Below are 21,333 nucleotides of genomic sequence, written 5' to 3' on the forward strand. Positions count from 1 at the left end.
CGTGTCCAGTATCCGAATCCTGGGAAGGAATCGGGCATCTGCGAGTGAGAAGAGCGCGCCGCACGCGCCGACGCCGTCCATTAGACATGACCATTAGCACTGGCAGGCTTACCTGTCGCCCCGGATTAGCACTGCCGACCCACTCGCATTGTTGCGGTCAGCCGATGCTAATGGGCTGGCCGGGCGTTATCATTGTCGGCGATTTCACAGGTACTGATCGACTAGAGGGCGTGGGAAAAATGCAACTCAAGAGCATATTGACATTAGTTAAAAAAATATTCAAATGGAAAGTATGTCAATTCTGTCAAAGGTAGTAAACATGCTTGTAAAAATAACGTGTAACTCCAAATGTTTTGTGTTAAACTTAAACATTTGCCCTTTGATTTTCAACCATTGCGGTTCATAGTTATTTTAAATATAAAAATATTAAAAAAATATTAATTTGTTTATTTGACTACGTTCAGATCGGATTTAAGTATCTAAAAATTTAATTTAAATTAAAATAAAAAATAAAATGCATTTAATTTCAAATAAAACGCATTTAAATCAAATTGGACCTATTTTGAACATATTTTTTTCCACATTAGTTAAAATTTAAATATTAAATTATGTAATTTAATACCCATTGGATGAAATATAATGATTTCATATTTAATTTTAACATAAAGTATACAATTTTAAATTCAATATTCAGATATTTATTTTAACTTTTCCTCTTTTTTGTTAGCGTACCCTGTCAATACACGCAGAGTACTAAAACGATCTGTGAGTAATGTTAAGTGTCACTGTTTAAAAAAAAAAAATCATGAGTTTTTATCATCACGATAGTACACTATGTCACAAGGCTACTATCAAAGATTATACAATACAATGTAGAATTTTCTTCGCAACTGTACTACAAATACCAAGAAAAAACACCTTTGAACTCGTTTTGAAATGATTGAATAGAGTCCATAAAAAATAATTTGACGCAAAAACTGATGCTGATCTTAGAAAATGCATTAGAAGAGTATGTATTTTCATGTTTCGATTATAATAGGTTTTTTGTATTCCGTTCTCTTGACCAATTAGCGTTGCTTTTTCGACATATAATGTATAAGTGTCAGTCTGAATCCGCAACACCATACGTCTTACTTACCAAAATCATAAATTTTCGGTATTTACGATTACGATTTGCACTGTTGTCGCCACTTATGTAATAAAATGATGTGCTCGTGGGTGAATGCATTTGAAAATAATTTAATAGAGTTTATTTTTAACAAAAATAGAATTACTAGTCGCTACAATTAAAAGTGTATAATTTATGCATGTACGTAGGTATATATATATAATTTTTGCACGTTTCGATTTGATTTGCATTTCGGTTGGCCGCCCAACCGCTCTAAAACTAAAGCCTAGCTATTTACACAGATCGAATGCCGTAATCATAGTTAAAGTGTTTTCTTCCGGAGATTTGTTCCAAAAGCTTGTGCTGCAGCTTGGTGGCCTTGTCTCATTATTTCTATTTCTCTCTATTTCTCGTTGCGGAAAATGCCAAGTTATCCAGAAGGTGTGGTAGTCTATAATTGCATATCGTTAGTTAGCTAAAATACTGTCAGGACTGAAACTATTAGGATTAGGAAGTAGCCCATTTCTTCATGTCATGTCTTGGGCCTTGACATTGTGCTAACCCAACCAACTAACGTGGTAGATTTTAAACTGAAGTCCTGACATGACACTGCGGTGTCGGCCCATAAACCCTCTTATGGCTTCACTTCTCATAAAGATAGTGAAGGCTGCAATTGGGTTGAGTTGAGTCATGACAGCCTTTCAGCAACTGTGCGATATGTTAAGTTTGTGTTGCTATGCTGATGGATTCCGGCGGTATTGCTAAGTAACTATCCTCAGAAGTAGAAGCTTTCCGACTGCTGATGCTGTGCTGCTGCTGCTGATGGTGGCGATGTCGCTGCTGCCAGGCGGTGTTGCTGCTGCCGCCGGCACCCATGCTGCTGCTGCCGCCGACGCCGCTACTGCCACCGGCGGCGGCGGCCGCCTCCAACTAGAATCATAAGTGCTGGTACTCGCCCATGTCGTACATGGCGGTCATGGGCATGGCCCCCATCACGCTGTGCAGGTGCGAGTAGGCCACGGCGGCGGTGAGCGGGGGCATTTGCATTTGGGCGCCACTGGCTCCACCCACCCCCCCGCCAGCCACACTGCTGCTTTTGCTGGCGGCACTGGCGATGTTGCTGGCGGGGTGTTGCTGGTGCGGGTGGTGTTGCAGGCTCTGATCGGCGGCAACATGCTGCAGTTGCTGCTGGTGCAGGCCGCTGTTGTTGTTGTTGTTGTTGTTGTTGCCGCTGCTGTTGCCGGGAGAGTGCTGTTGCTGCTGCTGCTGCTGCTGCTGCTGCGCACTCTGACTGGGCAGCATGCTGCCCTCCATCTCGGAGTCGCTGGAGGAGTCCAAGTGCTGCTTGTCCGTGGAGCCGCTGCAAATTAAAAGGCGGAAATCGTATGATTAGAGGGAGGGGCAGCAAAAGCAAATGGCTAAATTTTAGGTGTATTCAAATAAATGCAGACTTAGCATTTGCTAAACAACTGTCATGTCCAAAATCGTATGATTTTATAGATCACTAAAAATATCGATATATAATGATTTCACAAAGAAGGAAAAAAGTATCTGATGCGGTCAAATAATTATTTTACACTTAAAACCTGATATCACCATTGTATTTGATGATATAATACAATGATATCGTTTTCCGATTTTGACAAAAACTAAAACTGAAATTGAAAAATAGTAAACCATCTATAACTCGAAGTAGGTTCGTATAAAATAAATGTATGTAATATATAATATAGATGCCAGATCTAGCCCGCTCGGTTATATAAACTATCTGCAATAAAAATAAACCTTTTGGGAAAGTTGCATCCGGATAGCCCTAAAACTGAGGATTAGTAGAAACTGACGGACAGACTTACATATATATTGATAATAAATTAATACTTTATAGGGTCGGAAAAGTCTCCTTCATCGCGTTCCAAGCTTTATTAAAAATCAAATCGATATATAATAAAAGACGGGTGTTTGACGTCTCAGTGCCATTATATTAAGCTAAGTGATTTTAAATCACTCCCATCTTTTCATTAAAAAATTGTTTGCTCTACAGGGATAGTAGTTTGACTGGATACTATATTAATATGATACAAGCTGGCCTTCAAAGGTTAGTTCAACTTAAAAATGCTATAATTTAATATTTACAAATGCCAACATCGGCATCTGCTTGCTTGCAACTGTGACCCGAGCCATATGCTTTTTGGATGTCAGCATCGCTTATGTTAAAATGTGTCAATTGCAACTAATTTACTGCTGTCAACACACCCACACACTCGCGCATGGAGCGCATAATTTATTTATAAACAAATGACAAATGACAGGGGCACAGCAATTGCAATTGAAACGAATTCCGGAAGGAAATCGTCTGCCTCTCGCGTTTCTATAAATGGTATCATGTTCGCTGCTGAGGTGTCGCCTCAGAAACTCCAACGACCAGGAGTGGGAGTGAGATGGCCAGCCGGTGGGAGAGGGACAGCCTGCATTCCCCAGAGCATTCGGATGCATGGCATCTGATTTCACATCGCCTTCCATAGGTTCAAGTGGGTGCGAGAGTTGTTTTTGGGGATGCTTGCTGCACAGCCCTTCCCAACTAAGTAGCTTGACTTTTATTGTTTGTGGCTGATTTCGTAAATGGCATTCGAATTTCGAACCCCAACCCCGACCGCACTTCGGGGTTAATGTAAGACGCCCCCGGGGGTTGGAATCACCCGTTAATGGCTAATACCCGGCCATAACAAGCCCGAAACTCGAGCAGACGCCTCTCCTCCCCGCCGGCAATCATCGGCAAAGTGTTAATCTTGTCGCCAATTGCATGGCCAAGCACAATCAGTAATCGGTTATCAGCAGCCGCATCGCAGAACCAGTTTGCGAAAAAATTGATGACAGCAACGGGTAGCATCAACAAACAACATGGCCCGATGGCAGGAGAAAAAGTCTTCTCAAAGTCTGAATACCCTCTTGCAGAAACAATCGCCATAATTATAATAAACATTGGAAGGGTAAAGAAAATTGGATTTCAAATTTCAGGAACACTTTAACACGTATATAACGTATATAACATATCATACAAAGATTCTGAACCCACCATTTTTCAATATTATTCTCTTTAAAATACAAAAAAAAAGTGCATCCTACAAGCAACTTCAAAAACACTTTTTTAACAGAATAGGAACAAAGCCAGCACAAGTATTTTACTAATGCAATAATTTTAATACATTAAAGCGCATGAAAGGTATTAAAAAGTTAATAAATATACGTCGCTTAAAACAGTGTTAGCGAACTTCACTTGGAAATTGGTCTTCTTGGTCTTAAGTGTTACATGTGTTTGGTTAAAGGGATTGAATCAAAGCCAACAAATTCATTTAGTCAGCGGAAGAAACCGGACCAAGGGTATGGACATCTGGGCATCTGGGTATCTGGGTATCTGGGCACCGCTGAAACAGGCATTGGGGCTCGTCCGTGGCAATGCAAAACATTTAAGCGCACACTCGACAAATTTGCGATCGGGCGCAGTGGGACAGAGGACAGAGGACAGGACCGATCTGATGCCCAGCGGATACACCTCCCAGTTATTTGCTGACTCCACTTCCCCAGCTGCCGCGGATGGCGATCCTCGATTGCTCTGGGGGCCCACATACGGCGCAGCTGTGCGATATCGGCAATCATGTAATTGTAGATTGTATCCCGCGAGTGGCAGCCACCAGCGGCGATGTCATGCCATTATTTCTTGCAGCGTTTGCATGAACTTGAACTTGGACCACTGATCGCGGGTTAAGGGCGCCGCTGCGACATGTGACATCTGATGGACACTACTCCCCCGAACTCAGAAATTTCCCGAAAACGAGTATTTGGTCATTCGTTCGTCATTAAAGTAACGCTGTTCTGGCCAAAAATCGATGGCCTAAGCACAGCAAACATGAGAAAAGGACCCATCCCATTCCATCCCATTCCAGCCCAGCGAAAAGCGAAAAGCGAAAAACGCAGAGTGGGGAGCAAACAAAGGGCAGCAGCAGCAGAAGCATATAAACAATGATATCGAATTACCAGAGTTTCGTGGCTCTGGACCCCGAACCGCTCTACCCCGGCTCGGCAACACTTATTAACACATACAGACGGACAGCGCCCAGTTTTGTGGGCATGACGACCCCCACCCCTGCCCCGTATTTCCAGTGATTGCATTATAAACACAAATGCCTCGGTTCGGGTTTTCCTACTACACTCGAACGGGAGCAGAGCGTCTTAAGCGTCTCAAGCGTCTCAAGGACAATTCTTTGCGCCAGAAGTGAATGTCACATAAAGTTTATAACAAAATTCAGCAACAACGGCCGAAGAAGAAGAAACAGCAGGTTTTGGATCTCCGGCTCTCTGTGTGTGGTCGCCAGAATAAAGGTTCCTCGGGCTTTCCATTCCCTGCCCCCCTTTTTTTCTGGGTCTGTGCCCAGTGAGGGGGAATTAATTTTTTACTTGTTTGGTCAATTGATTTTTTGTGGCCCCAGCCATTTCGGCCGGAGTCCGTCTTAAGCAGATTCATTAGCTTGGTAATAATGCATGATCGGATTAGGTTTAACTGGACGAGGTGAGGGGTAAACCGGAGTGGACAGAGGGGGGCAGGCACCAGAAACAAGTTTGCCACGTGAGTGAGTTGTTCTCAAAGTGAAATAGAAAAGTTAACAAAAAAGGTTCAAAACTGACTCTGATCTTTACGCCGGCATATAAGCCTAAGATGTGTTTGGCATTGCTCCGATTTTAAATACAAATAGAATTTCATAACCCCTTCTGTACGCTGATTTTCATGACATAACTCCACGATTTTCACACGAACTACCAACCATATGGTTATTGCGGTGGATGTGGATGATGTGGCTGCACTGGGGCTTCCAAGGAATTCCATTGCTAATAAAAATTATAAGCCAATAAATCCTAAAAGAACAAACAAACGAGTAGGGTCCAGACCCAGACCCAGGTCCCAGATCCCAGATCCCAGGTCCAGGCTTTGAAAACGAACTTGGCTCAGGGGATCGCTAAGATCGGGCCATCGGAAGATCAGGAGATCGGGGCGATCGGCCGAGAGCCAACGAACAGGTTGAGTTATCGCATTGCGCGATCGGTACACAAATCTCGGGACGTGTGCTCAGCAGGACACCCAACTAAACGGGCAACAGCGATCCATAAGTGGAATCTGAAAAGGTGTTGATCATAAATTATCATTTAATTTACGCATGTGTGTGGCTGTTGTTAATGTTCGTGGCGACCCTCTGACACTCAAAAGCGCTGACGAAGGGAATGATCCGGGGAAGACCAAGTCCACCTCACCTGGGGCTTGGGGATTGGATTGGATTGGCTTGGATTGGAGTTTTCATTTTCATTTTCATTTCATTTTAGTTCTCGTTTCGTCTAGCCCTCGTCTGGCCGGGACCAAACGGGCATTGTGCCATTGTCTACAACTATGTAAGATCCCAAAGATTAACCCAAAGTCCGAGCCCAGCGCTGTCATCGTTATAAGATATTTTATTATCGGTCCTGCTGAACGGGCCAAGTCGAAGGTGGAAAGTACATGGCATGTGTGGCGTGTGGCGCATTTTATGCTGGCCCAGGATTGTTTTGACAGTTTCTTTTAATTTTGTGGCCTTTTAATTGCCTTGCTCGAGGCGAATCAGATGGCACCTGAGGAGAAAAGTCGAGTCCCAACCCCCCGCTGACTAGCCAAACATTTATGTAATCCCCAAGTCTTCTCTGCACTTAAAGGCTTGGAGCGTTTGGTGGGAGTACCTAACGGAAGCCCCAGAAAACGCTGGCGCAGGTCAAGTTGGAGGAGTAGCTGAGCCACATAAACCAAATCCCACCACTTTGATTGGGCCTTTTTTCTATTTATCCGAAATCAACAAAATTTGTCAACTCTTAGATGCTTTAGAAGTTTAAAATTTAAGTTGGTTTATCAGTTTTACCACAAAAGGAGTTGTATGTTTCAAAAACACCCATCATGAGTTTTTATCTTGAAGTCCAAGGATAAGTTCGTTTTTAATACATTAACATAAGAGAAGAATTTGTCAGTTTGGGACTAAGCAAGTTATTTCGGCTCTGTCCGTTTCAATATTGTATTTGTTTAAATATTAAGTATTTAAATCCCAAAACTGTGACTCAATTTCGTATAGATTTAACAAGTTCGAACATGCTAAGAAATATTTAAAAAAAAAAGCACATTTTTCGTGTGACGTAAAATCGCCGTCCAATGTTTGTGAGCTTTTCACACAGAGTGTCTGCCTCCAGATGAGATCTAATTATTGTCAAGAGGGCGAAGACTTGACAACCACCCACCCACTGCCCGGAAAAGCGAGCTGAGGAGATGGGCTGTCGCGGATGTCAATGCGGATGGAGAGCGCCTCCGACGGATTCCGTACCACCAACCGGTCCATCATCACCAACAACATCATTATCAACGCCATCGGTGCACGGATCGGGAAAGAGAATGGGAATGGGAACGGGAACGGGACTGGAACTGGAACTGGGGAACTGAAAACAAACACACAAAGGCAGCGGCGAGAAGACGAGGGCCTCAGACGGGCAAAAGCGCAAAATACATAATAATAAAACAGAATGTACAATAAAACGAATAAAAATGAATAACGTGCTGGCGGGGTCTGGAGGGAGAGGGAGATGGAGAGGGCTCGGGGCGAGGGGCTGTCAGGGCGAACGAATAAAGAACACACGCACATTTGCTGGTAACCCGATACCCTGGCCAGCTACCCTCCAGCCAACCGTGGCATTCGACGAACGCAAAATGATGACGATGTCTGAGGGAGATTCGTATTCGGATTCGGTGGGGATGAGCGCAGCGGGGAGGGGCAGGGCGGGGAAAGGGAAAGGGAGTGGGATGGACTTGGGACTGGAACTGGAACTGGAAGTGGAACTCGGACTGGGTCGCCTCGGTAGTGCGAGTACGAGTATATAGAGAAAGAGGGACAGAAACACGTCTGCAACTGGGACTGTGTGAGTGAGTACACCGGGAAAGAGAGAGGGTGAGGCAGAAGGAGAAGGAGAAGGAGAGGAAAGAAGCCTTGAGGTACTGACATTCCCGTAGAAATGGCTCACACTGCCAGGCAGATCAATCAAAACCAGTTGATAGATCCAAACGTCCCGCAAATTCCCATTTAATTAGAAGGATTTTTAAAGCCACCGAAAGAGAATCGTTATCTTGATGTCAGGCTAACTCGATTTAGGAATCACTTCCATATGTCTCATTCGCGGTCACCAATTAACATTAAAAACTAAGTTGAAGACCTCAGAAACATTTTTGAAAAACTTAAAAAAATTACAAATTTAATATATGTTTAAATATGTTGAACTGGGGAAGTCGGAACAAAAAGACAGAAATGTGTTAAGCATATTGTTTTACCAAATATATTATCAAAATATGAACTTAAAAAAATTGCACAATTTCGAAAAAAAAATGGAATCAACTTAAGAAATTTAATCGGATATTTGTGTAATTGAAAATCCCAACTGTTATTGTTAAAGTTTTTCCAAACAAAATATCGAATTATGGTTCGATTGTTTGGGTTAGTTGTTTAAAACTTTTCACCAAGCTTCGCTCCAGACAAAACAATGGAAACCCGACACTGAATTTGAGCGTACCTTTAAGTTTCGACGCATTTCGGAATGAAACTCTAAGTAGCCAGTGGCTTCATGCTAAATCCAAAATTTTTTTTGAAAGTCAACTAAATTTTCCGTAAAAGTTCAAAAAACATGCACAAGACCTGGAACAAGGCTTTCCACAAGCGCAAAATGGTGAGTCCAGGGAGAAATACCGAATCAGAGACCTTCACCATCCCCAACCCATCAGTGGAAGACCGTATCGAACCCTGGAAAGATGGTGTACTACATGCAGCCGCTGGTGGAGCACTTGTTCGATATCTGGATGCAGCCACTGCCCTTCCCCACGCTCCTCAAGTTCGTCTACAGCTTCGTCCTGCTCTTCTTCATCATGCTGCCGATCCTGTACCCGCTGCTCGTCCTGCTGCTCTACTACGGCATTTTGCAGTACGCCGGCGAGCGGCACTTCGGGGTGGTCCCGCCGGACAACTGGGACCTCCTGGGGGCCGCCTCGCACCTGTGGCGCTTCGAGGTGACCAACAAGAAGTATCTGCTGTTCGTGACCATGTACATCGATCGGTACCGCGTCATTATCACCGCCATATCTTCGACAGTCGACTATATGCGCATGGCTCTGTGCTTTGTGTTCAGCTGAGCCAGGCTTCTAAAATAGCCGATCTAGGGTCGACTAAAGATCGATTAATGAGTGAGATTGGATGTTTAAATGTACTGCAAGATCCTCTTATAAGAATCCTCGTACAATATTCTTGCCGGACTTTAGGCTAATTAAAATTTAGAAACTCATTTTAATTTAGAAGTACTTGTTTTCATAATTTATTTCGCATGTGTATTATTTCGTAAACAACAGAAGTTAAAAGTGTTTAAAGAGAGTCGTTTTAGGTAATTTTTTCAAAAAAAAATGTATGGATATTATAAATGAAATTAAGGAAATTTTTCCCAAAATCAAGGAATTTTTGATTTCTGAGTGTGCTTAGTGAAGCTTAGTTTAAATAAAATGATTATCAGTGTACGCAACTGAATATTCTGGTTGATTAATTCAAAACGGCATATTTTTTAAAAAAGTTTTGGGAGGGAAATCTGTTTGCCTAAAATATTTTACTTTACTTTTTTATTTTTATGTCGTACCGACTTCTTTAAAAAATGTGGTTTCGATAAAGCGTTAAAAAATTCGTTTAATATATAATTTTATTTTTTGGCCAATTCTTTTATTTTACACGCCACACATGATGGTTACTGTTTTCGTGTATGCGTAGTTTTTAAATTGGTTAGAGATTAACCCTTCTGGTGGTCTCATTTAAATTATTTAAGGAGTATCCCTACATCCTAGATCGCTCAGACATGGTTCAGACCCATTTCGTTCCATCTACCTAGCTAGAAGTCTGCTCTCCATTCTCTTCTGGCCCTTCAAAGGTAGTGCCTATTCAAACAATAACCACTTTGGCAGTTGTTGGGCTGTTCAAAGTGCCGCTTTAGATTCAGATTTGGCGCCGTTGTGGTTTGCTGGCTGCCACAAAGCTGCATGGAAATGGAACATAGATACACACCCTCATGCAAAAAAGATAGGAGAAAAAACAATATGAAAAAGTTAAAGTAGCAGCACTGGGCTGCTCATCGAGGCAACAGCCATAAACATATATCAAGTTACCGGCCGGGCGGAGAGTAGTGGGGAGCGGAGAGGAGAGAGGAGGAGAGGAGGGAGCTACGCAGTGTAAACTATCGCTGAGAACGAACGTGTATCTGTGAGATACATTTGTCGGCCGACCATGTATGAGTATGTGTGTGCCTTGCGGTTGCCACGGCATCCAATTTATAATATTTTTTGCAGTATTTCTGTTTTACCATTTTTTATTTCCATTTTTATTACGACAATTTCTCGCTTTTCGCCTGCCGTTCGTGAGGCGAATCTCGGAGTGGAGGAGCCGTAAGTGATATACCATTTAGCATAATGGAACCACTATCCTGGGGAAAGTTCGGGCTTTTTGGCAATTTCCCGGCTAATGTTAGTTGGCCGAATGGGTGGCACTCGGATGGCTGGAAAAGGAGTGAAGGAAATGCCGCCACTTCACAATCCTATTTTCACTTTTTCGATTGTTTGCACTTCACATGACTTCCAGCGGCTGCCGAAGGACCCAAGTTGGTCCGAGGGACAAACAAAAGGATGCTAGTCGCCCAAAGGATGTTTAATATTTGAGAAAATATTTCCTATCAGCGGTCGAAGATCTCTCGCGATCTACCTCTCGAAGAGGAAACATCCAAAAGGAGTGCCCGGCTATTTGCTTAAGCGGAAATGCAGATGTTCAGGGAAATCGAGGGAAGGGAGGGAAAGGACTGCGGATTTTAATTAGGGACGAGGCCTGCCTGACATATGCCGGAGATATGCATACGTAGTACGTACACCGAAAAGCAAACATCAACAAATCAAATAAAAATAAAATAAAATAAATATATGGCATATGATGGGATGTATATATCATTTTGGAATTTGGAACAACACGTTAATGACTTTGTCAGCGACTCTTTCTCTCATTCTGCTCGCCACCCCCCGTTTACCACAGCGTGTGCCAGTTGCGTGTGTCCTTGGCACTAATTAGCCGCCCCGCCCACCCACTCAATGACCTTGAAAGTAAATGCCGTCAGCTTTTGTAATTGAAAATTTAAATGCAAATTAATATATTATTTTTTGCGGTGCCTTGCACGCGTTGACACTTGTCACACACATCGCAAATAAAGCATAAATATGTGGACGTATTTATACGTACGCCACTGATTCAACGCACCTAGATATAGATCCAGTTTAGAAAATAGAATATACCCAATAATAAATCAGAAATGAATCTGTGTATGGGTGTCATTAGAAATTAAGGTTCGTTGCAACTCACTCTTTATGTTCAGCAGCTCGATCTCTTTGTCGTCGATTCTTGAACCAATTGGAAACCTGTAAAAGCGTAAAAATAGTTTAGAGACATTTGCATTCACTCGCATCTCTGTCCCATAATTAATGAGATGCAATTAACATGTGGGGGATGGCATCTGTGAGGAATCTCAATTGAAATTTGTCAGAAGATGCGTTTGACATTTTTGTTTCATTGCTGCTGCTTGAGTTTCTGTATCTGTTTCTGTTTTTGGCATCGCCCATTCACTAACCTGCGTGGTGGTCAGTCCTGTGGCCTCGGCCAGATCGCGTTTCTCGCGGGGCGATGGATATGGATTGTGCGAGTACCAGTCTCTCAATACCGAGCGGGATTTCTCCTGTGGAACAAGAAATTATCTCATTAATATATAAGCGAAGAAAGGTACTCAGTTATAGAACAGTTTAGCGAGCTAAACTCCCTTAAGATTCATAATATTTGAACAGTATTTGTACTCCTTACTCTTAGTGTGGTAGAACAAAGCATATTTAGTCTCAATCAGAATCTATAGTCGAGCACTAGCAACCATAAATTGGGAATTCGCATTGATTTATTTTAATTAAATGGTTTTGGTCGATATTTATTTATTCAGTCAACATGGATCGACACCGACATTTTTTTCAATCAAACCATTATTTCAAGAGCTATTAAGAAATGAAGTGCTTTTTGGTCAATGATATCAGCGCTAGCAGGTAATAAATCCTACCGCTAATTGGCAACGCATCTATATTGCGGAGACAGTTAATTTAAAAATTGGTCTTCTGAGTAATGGGTATCTACAACTAAATTTAGTTGAACGGATAAAAAAAATACATTTCTGCGGGCAATAATCTCAACGAATCTTTGTTTAAATAAGAATTTAATTTAATTTCTTACTTCATAAAATTTTTTATTGATCTGCCGAAAAACTAACTAACTAACTAACTATTTGCAATTATCGACGAATAAAGGGAAATTTAAAATTCGTTCTTATGTACGAGGTTAAAAAAGAAAGCGTTACAAACAATTTCGAAAAGTGATTAAATAATTACTTTTGATGGGATACCTTCGGCAGGAAACTCAACCTAGCTTTATTTTGCATTTAATATTTAAGCAGCGTTCAATGTCCTACAATATCCTACAGTCTAAGTGCACTAACTGAAGGCCTGCCAGAGAGTAAACAAAACGCTTCCTGTCAAGGATATTTGGCCGATAAGCCGAAAGGCGTTACCCTAGCGCAATCGGGCACTTGCAGCTTATGCAATCGGACAGGCAAGCGCACAGTTGTACGATTTCCCCGCTTGCCACAATTAAAATGAAAAGCGGCCAGGACGAGTTGGGCACTCACCTTAAAACAGTAGCTCGTCTCCTCGCCATCCCAAATGGTGCGGGGCAATGGGAATTTACGGCGAACACGATATTTGCCAACAGCACCCAAGGGTCTTCCGCGCAGTTTTTCGGCTTCCACATAATGCGCTACAGCCGGAGAGAAAGAATTCGGTTTTGGTTCTGCCTGGCGAACAGTTTGGGGTTAAGCAGGAGTGCGGGTCTCACCTTTCAACCACAGGGCCTGGAGCTTGGCGTGATTTTGGGCCGAGAAGTGGTGATGCTCGAGCAGGCGGTACAGCTCCTTGTATTGGCCGCGATGGAATGCAACGACCGCCTTGGCCTTCAGCACGGACTCGTTCAGCTGCAGCTTATCACATTGTGGCAGCGACCAGAGGAAGCGGCCCAGTCTTTCGATATTGCCCGCCTGCTGCAGAACCTGTGCGGAGGATTTGAAAGATGTCGAGATTGGCTTGAGATTGCTGGGTCTTCACGGGATTGAATGGCAGCATAGCTACCCACATTTGGTTTAATCAAATTCATGTATTCATGCATGCATATATACGATCTTTTCCAAAAGCTTGTGTATTAGAAGAGGTTTGATTTCATTTTAACATGTTTGTTGGTTAAGTCCTGATATTTAATTCCGTGCAGGGAGAGAAAGTTTACCATAAAGCCGACCCTATAAAGAATATATATTTCTGATCGGGATCAATAGCCAAGTCGATCCAGCCATGTCTGTCTCTCCATATGAACGTCGAGATCTCGGAAACTATAATAGCAAGAGTTTTGGGACTTGACATGGAGATTCTAGTATTTCTTACGCAGCGCCAGTTTATTTCTAACGTCCACAAAGTGCAAAAGTTTGTCATGTCACTCTGTGGCATTTTAGACCATACTTTTTATAATTTTGTCGGTCATACACACCGGTAAGGACAAATTTTAAAAATCAATCTATTGTTTTAGAAGTTATTTAGCTATTAAGCCCTCTGCCGGCGCTCTGCCCGCAAAACAGAGAGAGAGAGAGAGAACGAAAGAACTGTTAGCGGGGGTTGGGGGTGCTGCCAACTCTTAGCTTCTAGTGTTGGCTTTGCAGTTCGACAGATGGCGCCACCTAAGATCCTATTTTTTTTGGGAGGGAAAATTTAGTTTGAAATTTGCTGAGTAACGGGTGTCTAATAGTCGGCGAGCTCGACTAATGCTTTCTTTCTAGGTTTTGCTAGAACTCGTGGTCATGTTTAGCGTTGGTTATAATATTTCTATCACACTTGGACTTCCTAGGGGAGTGAGCACGACTATGAAAGGACTAACTATTGTAGTTTCTCGAATTCATCAGCTATCGTTGGGTATAGCAGCTCATCGACGATGCCTTCTCTTACGCTCTTGATCAGAAAATTTGTAATTTTGGAATTGCCGTACACTTGATGTTCTTTTCTTGCTAAGGTTATTTGCTTACTTTACTTTTAAACTGACAAAACAATTATTATTGGAGTATATGTTGAATTTTATAATATTTGATTATTCTTCCATAACATTGCTGTTTATGTAAAAATTTTAAACAAATTGTGGTCGGTTTGTATGTTTTGTCAAAAACATTTTAAATTAAGAAAAATTTTAATGCTGCACTATGGCCGATTTGTTAAAATTTAAATACAATTTGTATCTGAATTTGATGTAATTTAAAGCCTTAATTTAAGCATTAATTTCATGTTTGTTTGGAAGCGTATGATTTGATAAATATATTTTATGATAATATGTCCAAAAGGATCTTGCTAATTATATTTAACAGTCAATAAATTGATTTAAGTAGCTTAATATCTTTGCATATGTGTAAAATTCGCAGCAAATGTGTCTTAGATGTTATCTTATTTATCTTATTTGGGTGATTCGTTGAAGAAGAAAATATTTATGGATTATGTTGACCTAAAGACTTTTACGGCTCATATGACACCTTTCAATACATCGTACCCCTTAAACGAACCCATACATTCTGGCAGCTTACCTCGCAGACACAGGCCACCTGCTCCTGGGTGAAGCCGAAGCTGGGCAGGTTCTCCCTGCCACCGGAGCCTCCGCCGCTGACCACCCCGCCGCCCCCGTTGCTGCCGCTGTTCAGGTGGAGGCCACCGCCTGCTCCTCCGTTGTGCGCCATGATGTCCAGGGTGCTGCTGCTGTTGTTGTTGTTGTTGTTGTTGCTGGTGGCGCTGTTGTTGTTGTTGTGCAGAGCAACCGACCCACTGAGACCCGTGGGACTGTAAGGAGGCGTGTGCCGGGCGGTGAGAACGGCAGCCGCATTGGCCGCCGCCAAGTCGTAGAAATCTGTGGCGGGATGCTGTAACATTTTCTGCGGGAATCGGGGACTTGGATAGGTGTGTGGGTAAATGTTAAGGACTCCGCTCTGGGTAACAAAAACGATCGGCGATTCGAACTAGTATTGGATAACCTAATCTAATATTTGCTTAATTCTTTGGTTGTTTGAGCGCTGTAAAAGAAAAATAAAAACGAAAGAAGATGATAAGTGTATGTTAAATGGTAATCGAGACATAGAAACTTCGTAGCATAAGAGTCATTATTATATTTATTAACACTTCAAATTATTAATGTTAATAAATGAATTCAATATACTGGCAGCGGGTATTAAAATAATTGTGTTTTTAATGTAAAAGCTAAATTACTCCCATAAAAATAAACAGTATAACATTTAAAATGTAACTTTTTAACAACCAATGTTTAAAGTTGGCACAATGGTTTGCAACTTCAAAATAAAATATATAATTTGTTGATTGATAATTTTGTATATAATGTAAAACATCTCAGGGATAGCCTTTGAAAATTTCTTGTCGATCGGACTAAAACTAGTTGAGATACAGATTATCTCGTAATAGCGCTCAAAGTTTTTCTCTAAACTACGTTTTCAAGTCAGTGCGTAACGTAAGTCAAAAAGTAATGGTCCGATCTAAATGAAATTTTGCATACATCTTTTAAACAGTAAATACTTGCGGATGACAAAAGAAAATTTTTTAAATATTTTTATAGGCAGTGAAGGCTGGTTTTTGAATTTAAAAATGGTTTCTTCGACTTAAAAACCGCGCCAAAAATTTAAAATTGCATAATTTAATTTCGTTCGAATAAACTATTATATGTATTAAAAAAATCTATTTAATTTTTTTGTTTTAAATATCACTGTGAGTCCAGAAATTTTTTAAGAGACTCCGACCGGCCGCCGCTACGAGACAAATAGTACAAATTACAAAAAAACAAAAAAAAAATAATAGCAAAAATCTGTTTTTTTTTCAGTCTCTTAAATAAACTAACGAAAGGTAACCAACTTAAGTGCAGATTGCAACACCCAATTTGTTAGTAAATAAACCCCAAACATGGCGTTAATTTGCTTACGAACTAATTAACCCACGGACTTTTCATCTTTTTATTGCTCGTTCAGATTAATATTGAAACAACACTAATTGAGACACATAAAACTGTGGAAATTACCATTGAATCGCAAATAACTTTCGCCCCTCACACTTGCACATATGCTAAACAAAACAAGCGTGTCTGCTTTGATTTCCCATATTCATAAGCAGTTTGGAAATCAGAAATCTAAATTGAAATCGAAATCGAAATCGCAGTCAAAACAAAACCTCGAGTCGACCCCATGTTGTCAAACATGATTAACTAAACTAAAGCCCCGGCGCAATTATTAATGCGAGATGTTCGATTATCGGAAATATGGTTTGGCTTTGGCCGTAGAGCAGAGCTCTCTAACCTGTCCGCACCCGACCAATGGATCTCTTACAAAAATAAACTCTTTACACAATATACGTGTATATGGGGCGCATGGTGTTTCGGTCGGTATTCCTCTGATTTCAGATTTCTGTATTCGGTTCTAAGAATATTTCTAAAATTACCAAACGGCGGCGACGACGACGACGACGACGACGACGACGCCGTTTGCGTCGCGAAGAAGTGAGCGAGAGCGGCTGCCCCCCGAATGTATCCCCCAGATAGAATATCGCGGCTGCATTTTATAGATGTTTTGATATTTTGATATTTTGATATTTGCAATCGATCGCCGCCTTTGGCCAGACAGTCCAGATAAACCCAAACTGATATAGATACAGGGCCCCCTGTCCCCCCGATTGGCGCAAACTCACACAGAGACTCGTACTCGTATGTCGGGTAGAGATATTCTTGGATCTGTTTTCAGTTTCAGTTCTCGTGTGTGCCGGCCAGATTATATATACAAAACAAGAAAATAGAGATTTCGTTTTGGCTGCTGCTGATGATGCTGCTGCTGCTGCTGTAACGAAAATACCAACGCCAAGTTGGCTGCTCTTGAGTCATCGGCCTAGGCCAAAAGCGATCCCCCGCAGCCGCCTCCTCGTGGATTCCATTTCTTTTCATTTCTACATTTCGCTGGGGTTCTTTTTCTTCGCTGGCTGTATTTTCGTTGGCCTGTTTCATGTTTGACGCAAGTAAACAAGCAAAACGCGAACGTGAAACGAAATACGCGATACATTTTCAATCTGTTTTGCCTAATCCAGCGCGTACAAGTGGATAATATGCGATGGCCACAATGCAGCGGCCCCAATGGAGGGAATAATGTGAAACCCAAGATGTATTTGGGGCGTTTTACGACTTATCTGCTTGAACTTGAAGACCTTTACTCATAATAACCTCCTAAGAGCTTTGAATAGTAGCTGGCACATAGCTGGCATACCGACGTTTATGGCCTTGTACCGTTGCCACTATTCAAAGCCCCAAAATCCCAAAGCGAAGAACACCAGCAGCCACGAAAGATATTCTATCTGATATCGGACTGCATTGGCTGTTTTGGCTGCCTTTTAATTTCCCATTGAGGGAGATCTCTTATCGCCTGTGTGGCTGACTGCCTGACTTTTGTGGCATTCGAATAAAATTAATTTAATTTATTTTACAAATTTTGTAATTTATTTCCAGTGCCGCGTTATCTATCGGATTTCTGTTTCTGTTTCGTGTTTTTGCCCCTCGCTGTTGCTTTGACTTTTATAAGACTTTAATTTGAGTGTTATTGTGCTGCAGGCGGGGGAACCTCGAGAAATCGGAAAGCGGACACCTAAGCTTCCATCTTAGAGATTCTATTGGGTTGTTAATCAAATTGAATTGTTCCAGCGGCCGTGGCTGCCTAATTAGTTTGTAATCAAAGTAAACTTGCAATGAAATTCGAAGTTCGTTGATGGATTTGATGACGGCACAACTCACTCAACGCGATTCGCTTTTAGGGGCACATTCCCTGATTCTGACCCGGTTTCCTGAGCTGCGCTCTGCGAGAGCTCTGCAAGTGAACTGTCGCCAGCGGACAGTTTCGGAACAACCCAGCTCGGGTTTTAGCAGGGGCCATCGAAATCTGAAAGCCGCGCTGCTGTTTTCAGCGGCCAATTCCGAAATCATCTGTGTTTATACAATGTAATCGATTGGGAAGCCTTGTGCCAAGCAACCTGTTGTGGGCCAGCCCCCGTTCCGGGTAATTCGAACAGCGGGCTGGCCGTTTGGCTGTTTGGCGGGATTAGTAAGCAGCAGCAGCGTCAGCCAAACGGCCAAAACAATCGCTATCTGGCAGATACTCGGGGACCGCTTATGAGCGACCAAGTGTATTTTTAACATTTTGCGTTTAATTGCCGCGTGAAGCGAGCAACGCACAAAGAAATCGAATAGAACGCGGCGTAATGAATGAAATTTGTCAATTTAATGGGTGGCACACATGTGTCTCTGTATCTGCAGGCTGTGTAGCTGCATTTTGCTTCTCCTCGCTTTGCTGCGCTACATTTTGCCAAAGTTTGAATGAAACTCATGGGATTTTGGCCCCAAATTACGGCGGATTCTGCACGCCGGTGCGTAAAATGATCAAAGCTGGTGTAGCCAAGCTTGCGTATCTGCATCTGCTTGCCCGAATCTTGGCGAATGGAATGCGTAAATTTGTCAATTTGGCCACTTCCGAGATGGAATCTAGCTGATCGAGATAGTCGAATAGCGTCGATTCGACTAGTCGACTAATTCGACTTTTCCCACAAATAGGTACACAAAATTCTACGCAACATCTGCTCCCATCTCCGCACTCAATTAATCATACGACTTCTGACGACAAACACGCGCTGGCCAATTCATTTAAATGTTTCCAATCCCCGAAACGAATTTCGTATTTAACCGGACAAATGTCGTTCCACACCCACTCATCCCCGGACCCGTTGCTTTTGTGGAAAACATATCTCAGCAAAACTCTCACGATAAGTTCATAATTTTCTTAAATTTCTGGCAAAAAATCGGAATGATAAAGCCTAACGGTTGTATAAATAAACACGGTGTCCAATAGATTTGCGTATCGAACTCACGCTGCGGGTGTGAAACATTTCAGAGATGAATGAATGACAACTGGAAACGGTTATTCTTTCGATTCATCCATCTCATACTTTCCTCTAATTAACAAATATCGGGTGGGTGGGCCGACTTATGTATATCCGACTTCGGAAGGGCAGTCGACAACCGCTCGAAATGCCTGGCAATCGAGAGGTGAATAAAACAAAAGCATTTTGCATTTGCTGTGTAAACAAGTATTCTTTTCAAATACATGTAAACATGCATTTCTTGTGCTTTTTTCACGATTCGCCCACTGCGAATCATTTCTCAAGTGGTTCGAGCTGCTTTCTGATGGCTGCTGGCTATTTGGAATTCGCCAATGCCACAACCGCCAAAAAAGCGAATTGCACTTTGCCTTCCTTCGTACCCAATTGAGATTGCCAAAAGTTGTGAATATATATTGACTTTTATGATAGATTGATCCATTAGAAAACGAAAAAAGGTACGAATCGACATTTATGGACAAATATTTTGGGGGCTCCTCAAAGCACTACCAAAAATTTAAATTACTAAGTTGCGAGTTTAAAATAAACCAAGCTGGTGAGTGTATAGTTTAAAAAATACAATATTCCCTTTATTATTATTTTTTCCGCACATATATCTAACAGGGGGAAGTAAACATTTGATTAACTTTCTTCTTTTTACTTTGAAGCTTTTTTGTATCCTTGTTATACCCTTTTGAAATCGAACATTGATGTCCTTTAGCTGCCTTAGGCTGAGCTTTGTATTACAAATTTAATTTAAAGATCGCTGTTTTCTATTAATATCTTTTAATACTGTCAGTACGGTTATGTGTTTATGACCGATTGGATTCAGGACTCACTGCAACGATATTAAATATTTTGCTTCCTTACTTTCTAGTTTTAAGTATAATATCTCGATGAAATCTTTGGTCTCGGAATTTCTTTTTTTAAGTTATGCCAAATTTTGAAGATAAAGACTGAACAAGAACAATAAAAACCACAATCCATTCAAACTGATTTTGAAACAAATGTTTATCAATTGCCACGAGAATAACAAAATTTCAATTTCTGTATAATTTTTATTTTTCGCCGATTATGATTACAAACGAAATTAAGACCTGAATCCTTAAATTATATTATATACATATTAAAATGAAAATAAAAACATATTTAAATGTCTTAACTTTTGAAAGTGTCTTTTATAAGGATAAATTCCCTATTTTCTATTTCTATAGAGAATGTGCTGCCCCATTTATGTTTATCTCTGGCATAAATTAAGCAATTCCTTCGCTTAAGAGTAAACTTTATTGCCGGCGGCAAGCTGAATGCCCGTCGAAAACCAATACCGTGGCTCACCTGTATTTTGATTATTTATTGATGATACGTATCCGTGTTTGTTTTTAGTTTTTGTTTGTTATTTTTTGTTTGGATTTGTGCTTTTGTTGGTACGATTATCTGATTCTGATTGCGCTACATGCAAAATGTTAGAAGTGGCAAGACAAACGGTGATTTTTGCCGTGTGGTTTTTCCTCGATCTGCATTTTTGCCAAACTTTTCAAACTCGAAGCCATGTGCCGCACACTCACGCACACACACTCGGGGGCACAGGCACTCGCACTAACATAAACTTGTTGGGCATATATTCCTCATACGCACTGTGTTAACACGTGTTGCAAATTATTTTTGCGAGAAAACTTTTTCGCTGTCGTGCCGTGACTCGAACAAATTGCACTTACAAATCAGGGGGCAAGCCCTGCGACGACAGCGCTGAAATAGTGCCAACAAAAAATGGCCGCCAGCGGATTGATTAGCTAAATTCTCCTTGCTTGTTTCTCGTTTTGTGTGCGTTGATTTGATGCGATGTCGTTCATTCATCGAAAATTAAATATAACTTTGTGCGCGTACGTGAACGTCGAAAGGCCGCCGGATCCGGCCTGGATTGAGCGAGCGACGTGTGGAGATCGGGCAGCGAACCGCACGCGACGGAATCTCGAAAACAACTGAGAATTCTCCGGTTCTCAAACCTCCTCGGACCGAAAACACCCGAGACGACAGG

General features: G+C 41.7%; 2 protein-coding genes across 2 annotated transcripts; one reads left to right on the plus strand and one right to left on the minus strand.

Annotated features, from left to right (window-relative positions):
• Positions 1 to 1,223: 1,223 nt before the first annotated feature.
• LOC128255747 (protein sine oculis) lies at positions 1,224 to 21,283 on the minus strand. Its single transcript, XM_052985483.1, has 7 exons — positions 20,634 to 21,283; positions 14,924 to 15,403; positions 13,150 to 13,360; positions 12,944 to 13,071; positions 11,852 to 11,956; positions 11,587 to 11,642; positions 1,224 to 2,468 (listed from the first exon to the last, which is right to left on the minus strand). The coding sequence occupies exons 2-7, from the start codon at positions 15,260 to 15,262 to the stop codon at positions 2,045 to 2,047; spliced, it is 1,263 nt and encodes a 420-aa protein (XP_052841443.1). The 5' UTR covers positions 15,263 to 15,403; positions 20,634 to 21,283; the 3' UTR covers positions 1,224 to 2,044.
• LOC128255757 (uncharacterized) lies at positions 8,647 to 9,611 on the plus strand. The gene is made up of 2 exons (XM_052985494.1): positions 8,647 to 8,881; positions 8,937 to 9,611. Exons 1-2 carry the CDS (start codon positions 8,840 to 8,842, stop codon positions 9,339 to 9,341), a joined length of 447 nt encoding a protein of 148 aa, XP_052841454.1. The 5' UTR covers positions 8,647 to 8,839; the 3' UTR covers positions 9,342 to 9,611.
• Positions 21,284 to 21,333: the final 50 nt, after the last annotated feature.

The sequence above is a fragment of the Drosophila gunungcola genome, assembly GCF_025200985.1.
Source record: "Drosophila gunungcola strain Sukarami chromosome 2R unlocalized genomic scaffold, Dgunungcola_SK_2 000012F, whole genome shotgun sequence".
NCBI classification, from domain to species: domain Eukaryota; kingdom Metazoa; phylum Arthropoda; class Insecta; order Diptera; family Drosophilidae; genus Drosophila; species Drosophila gunungcola.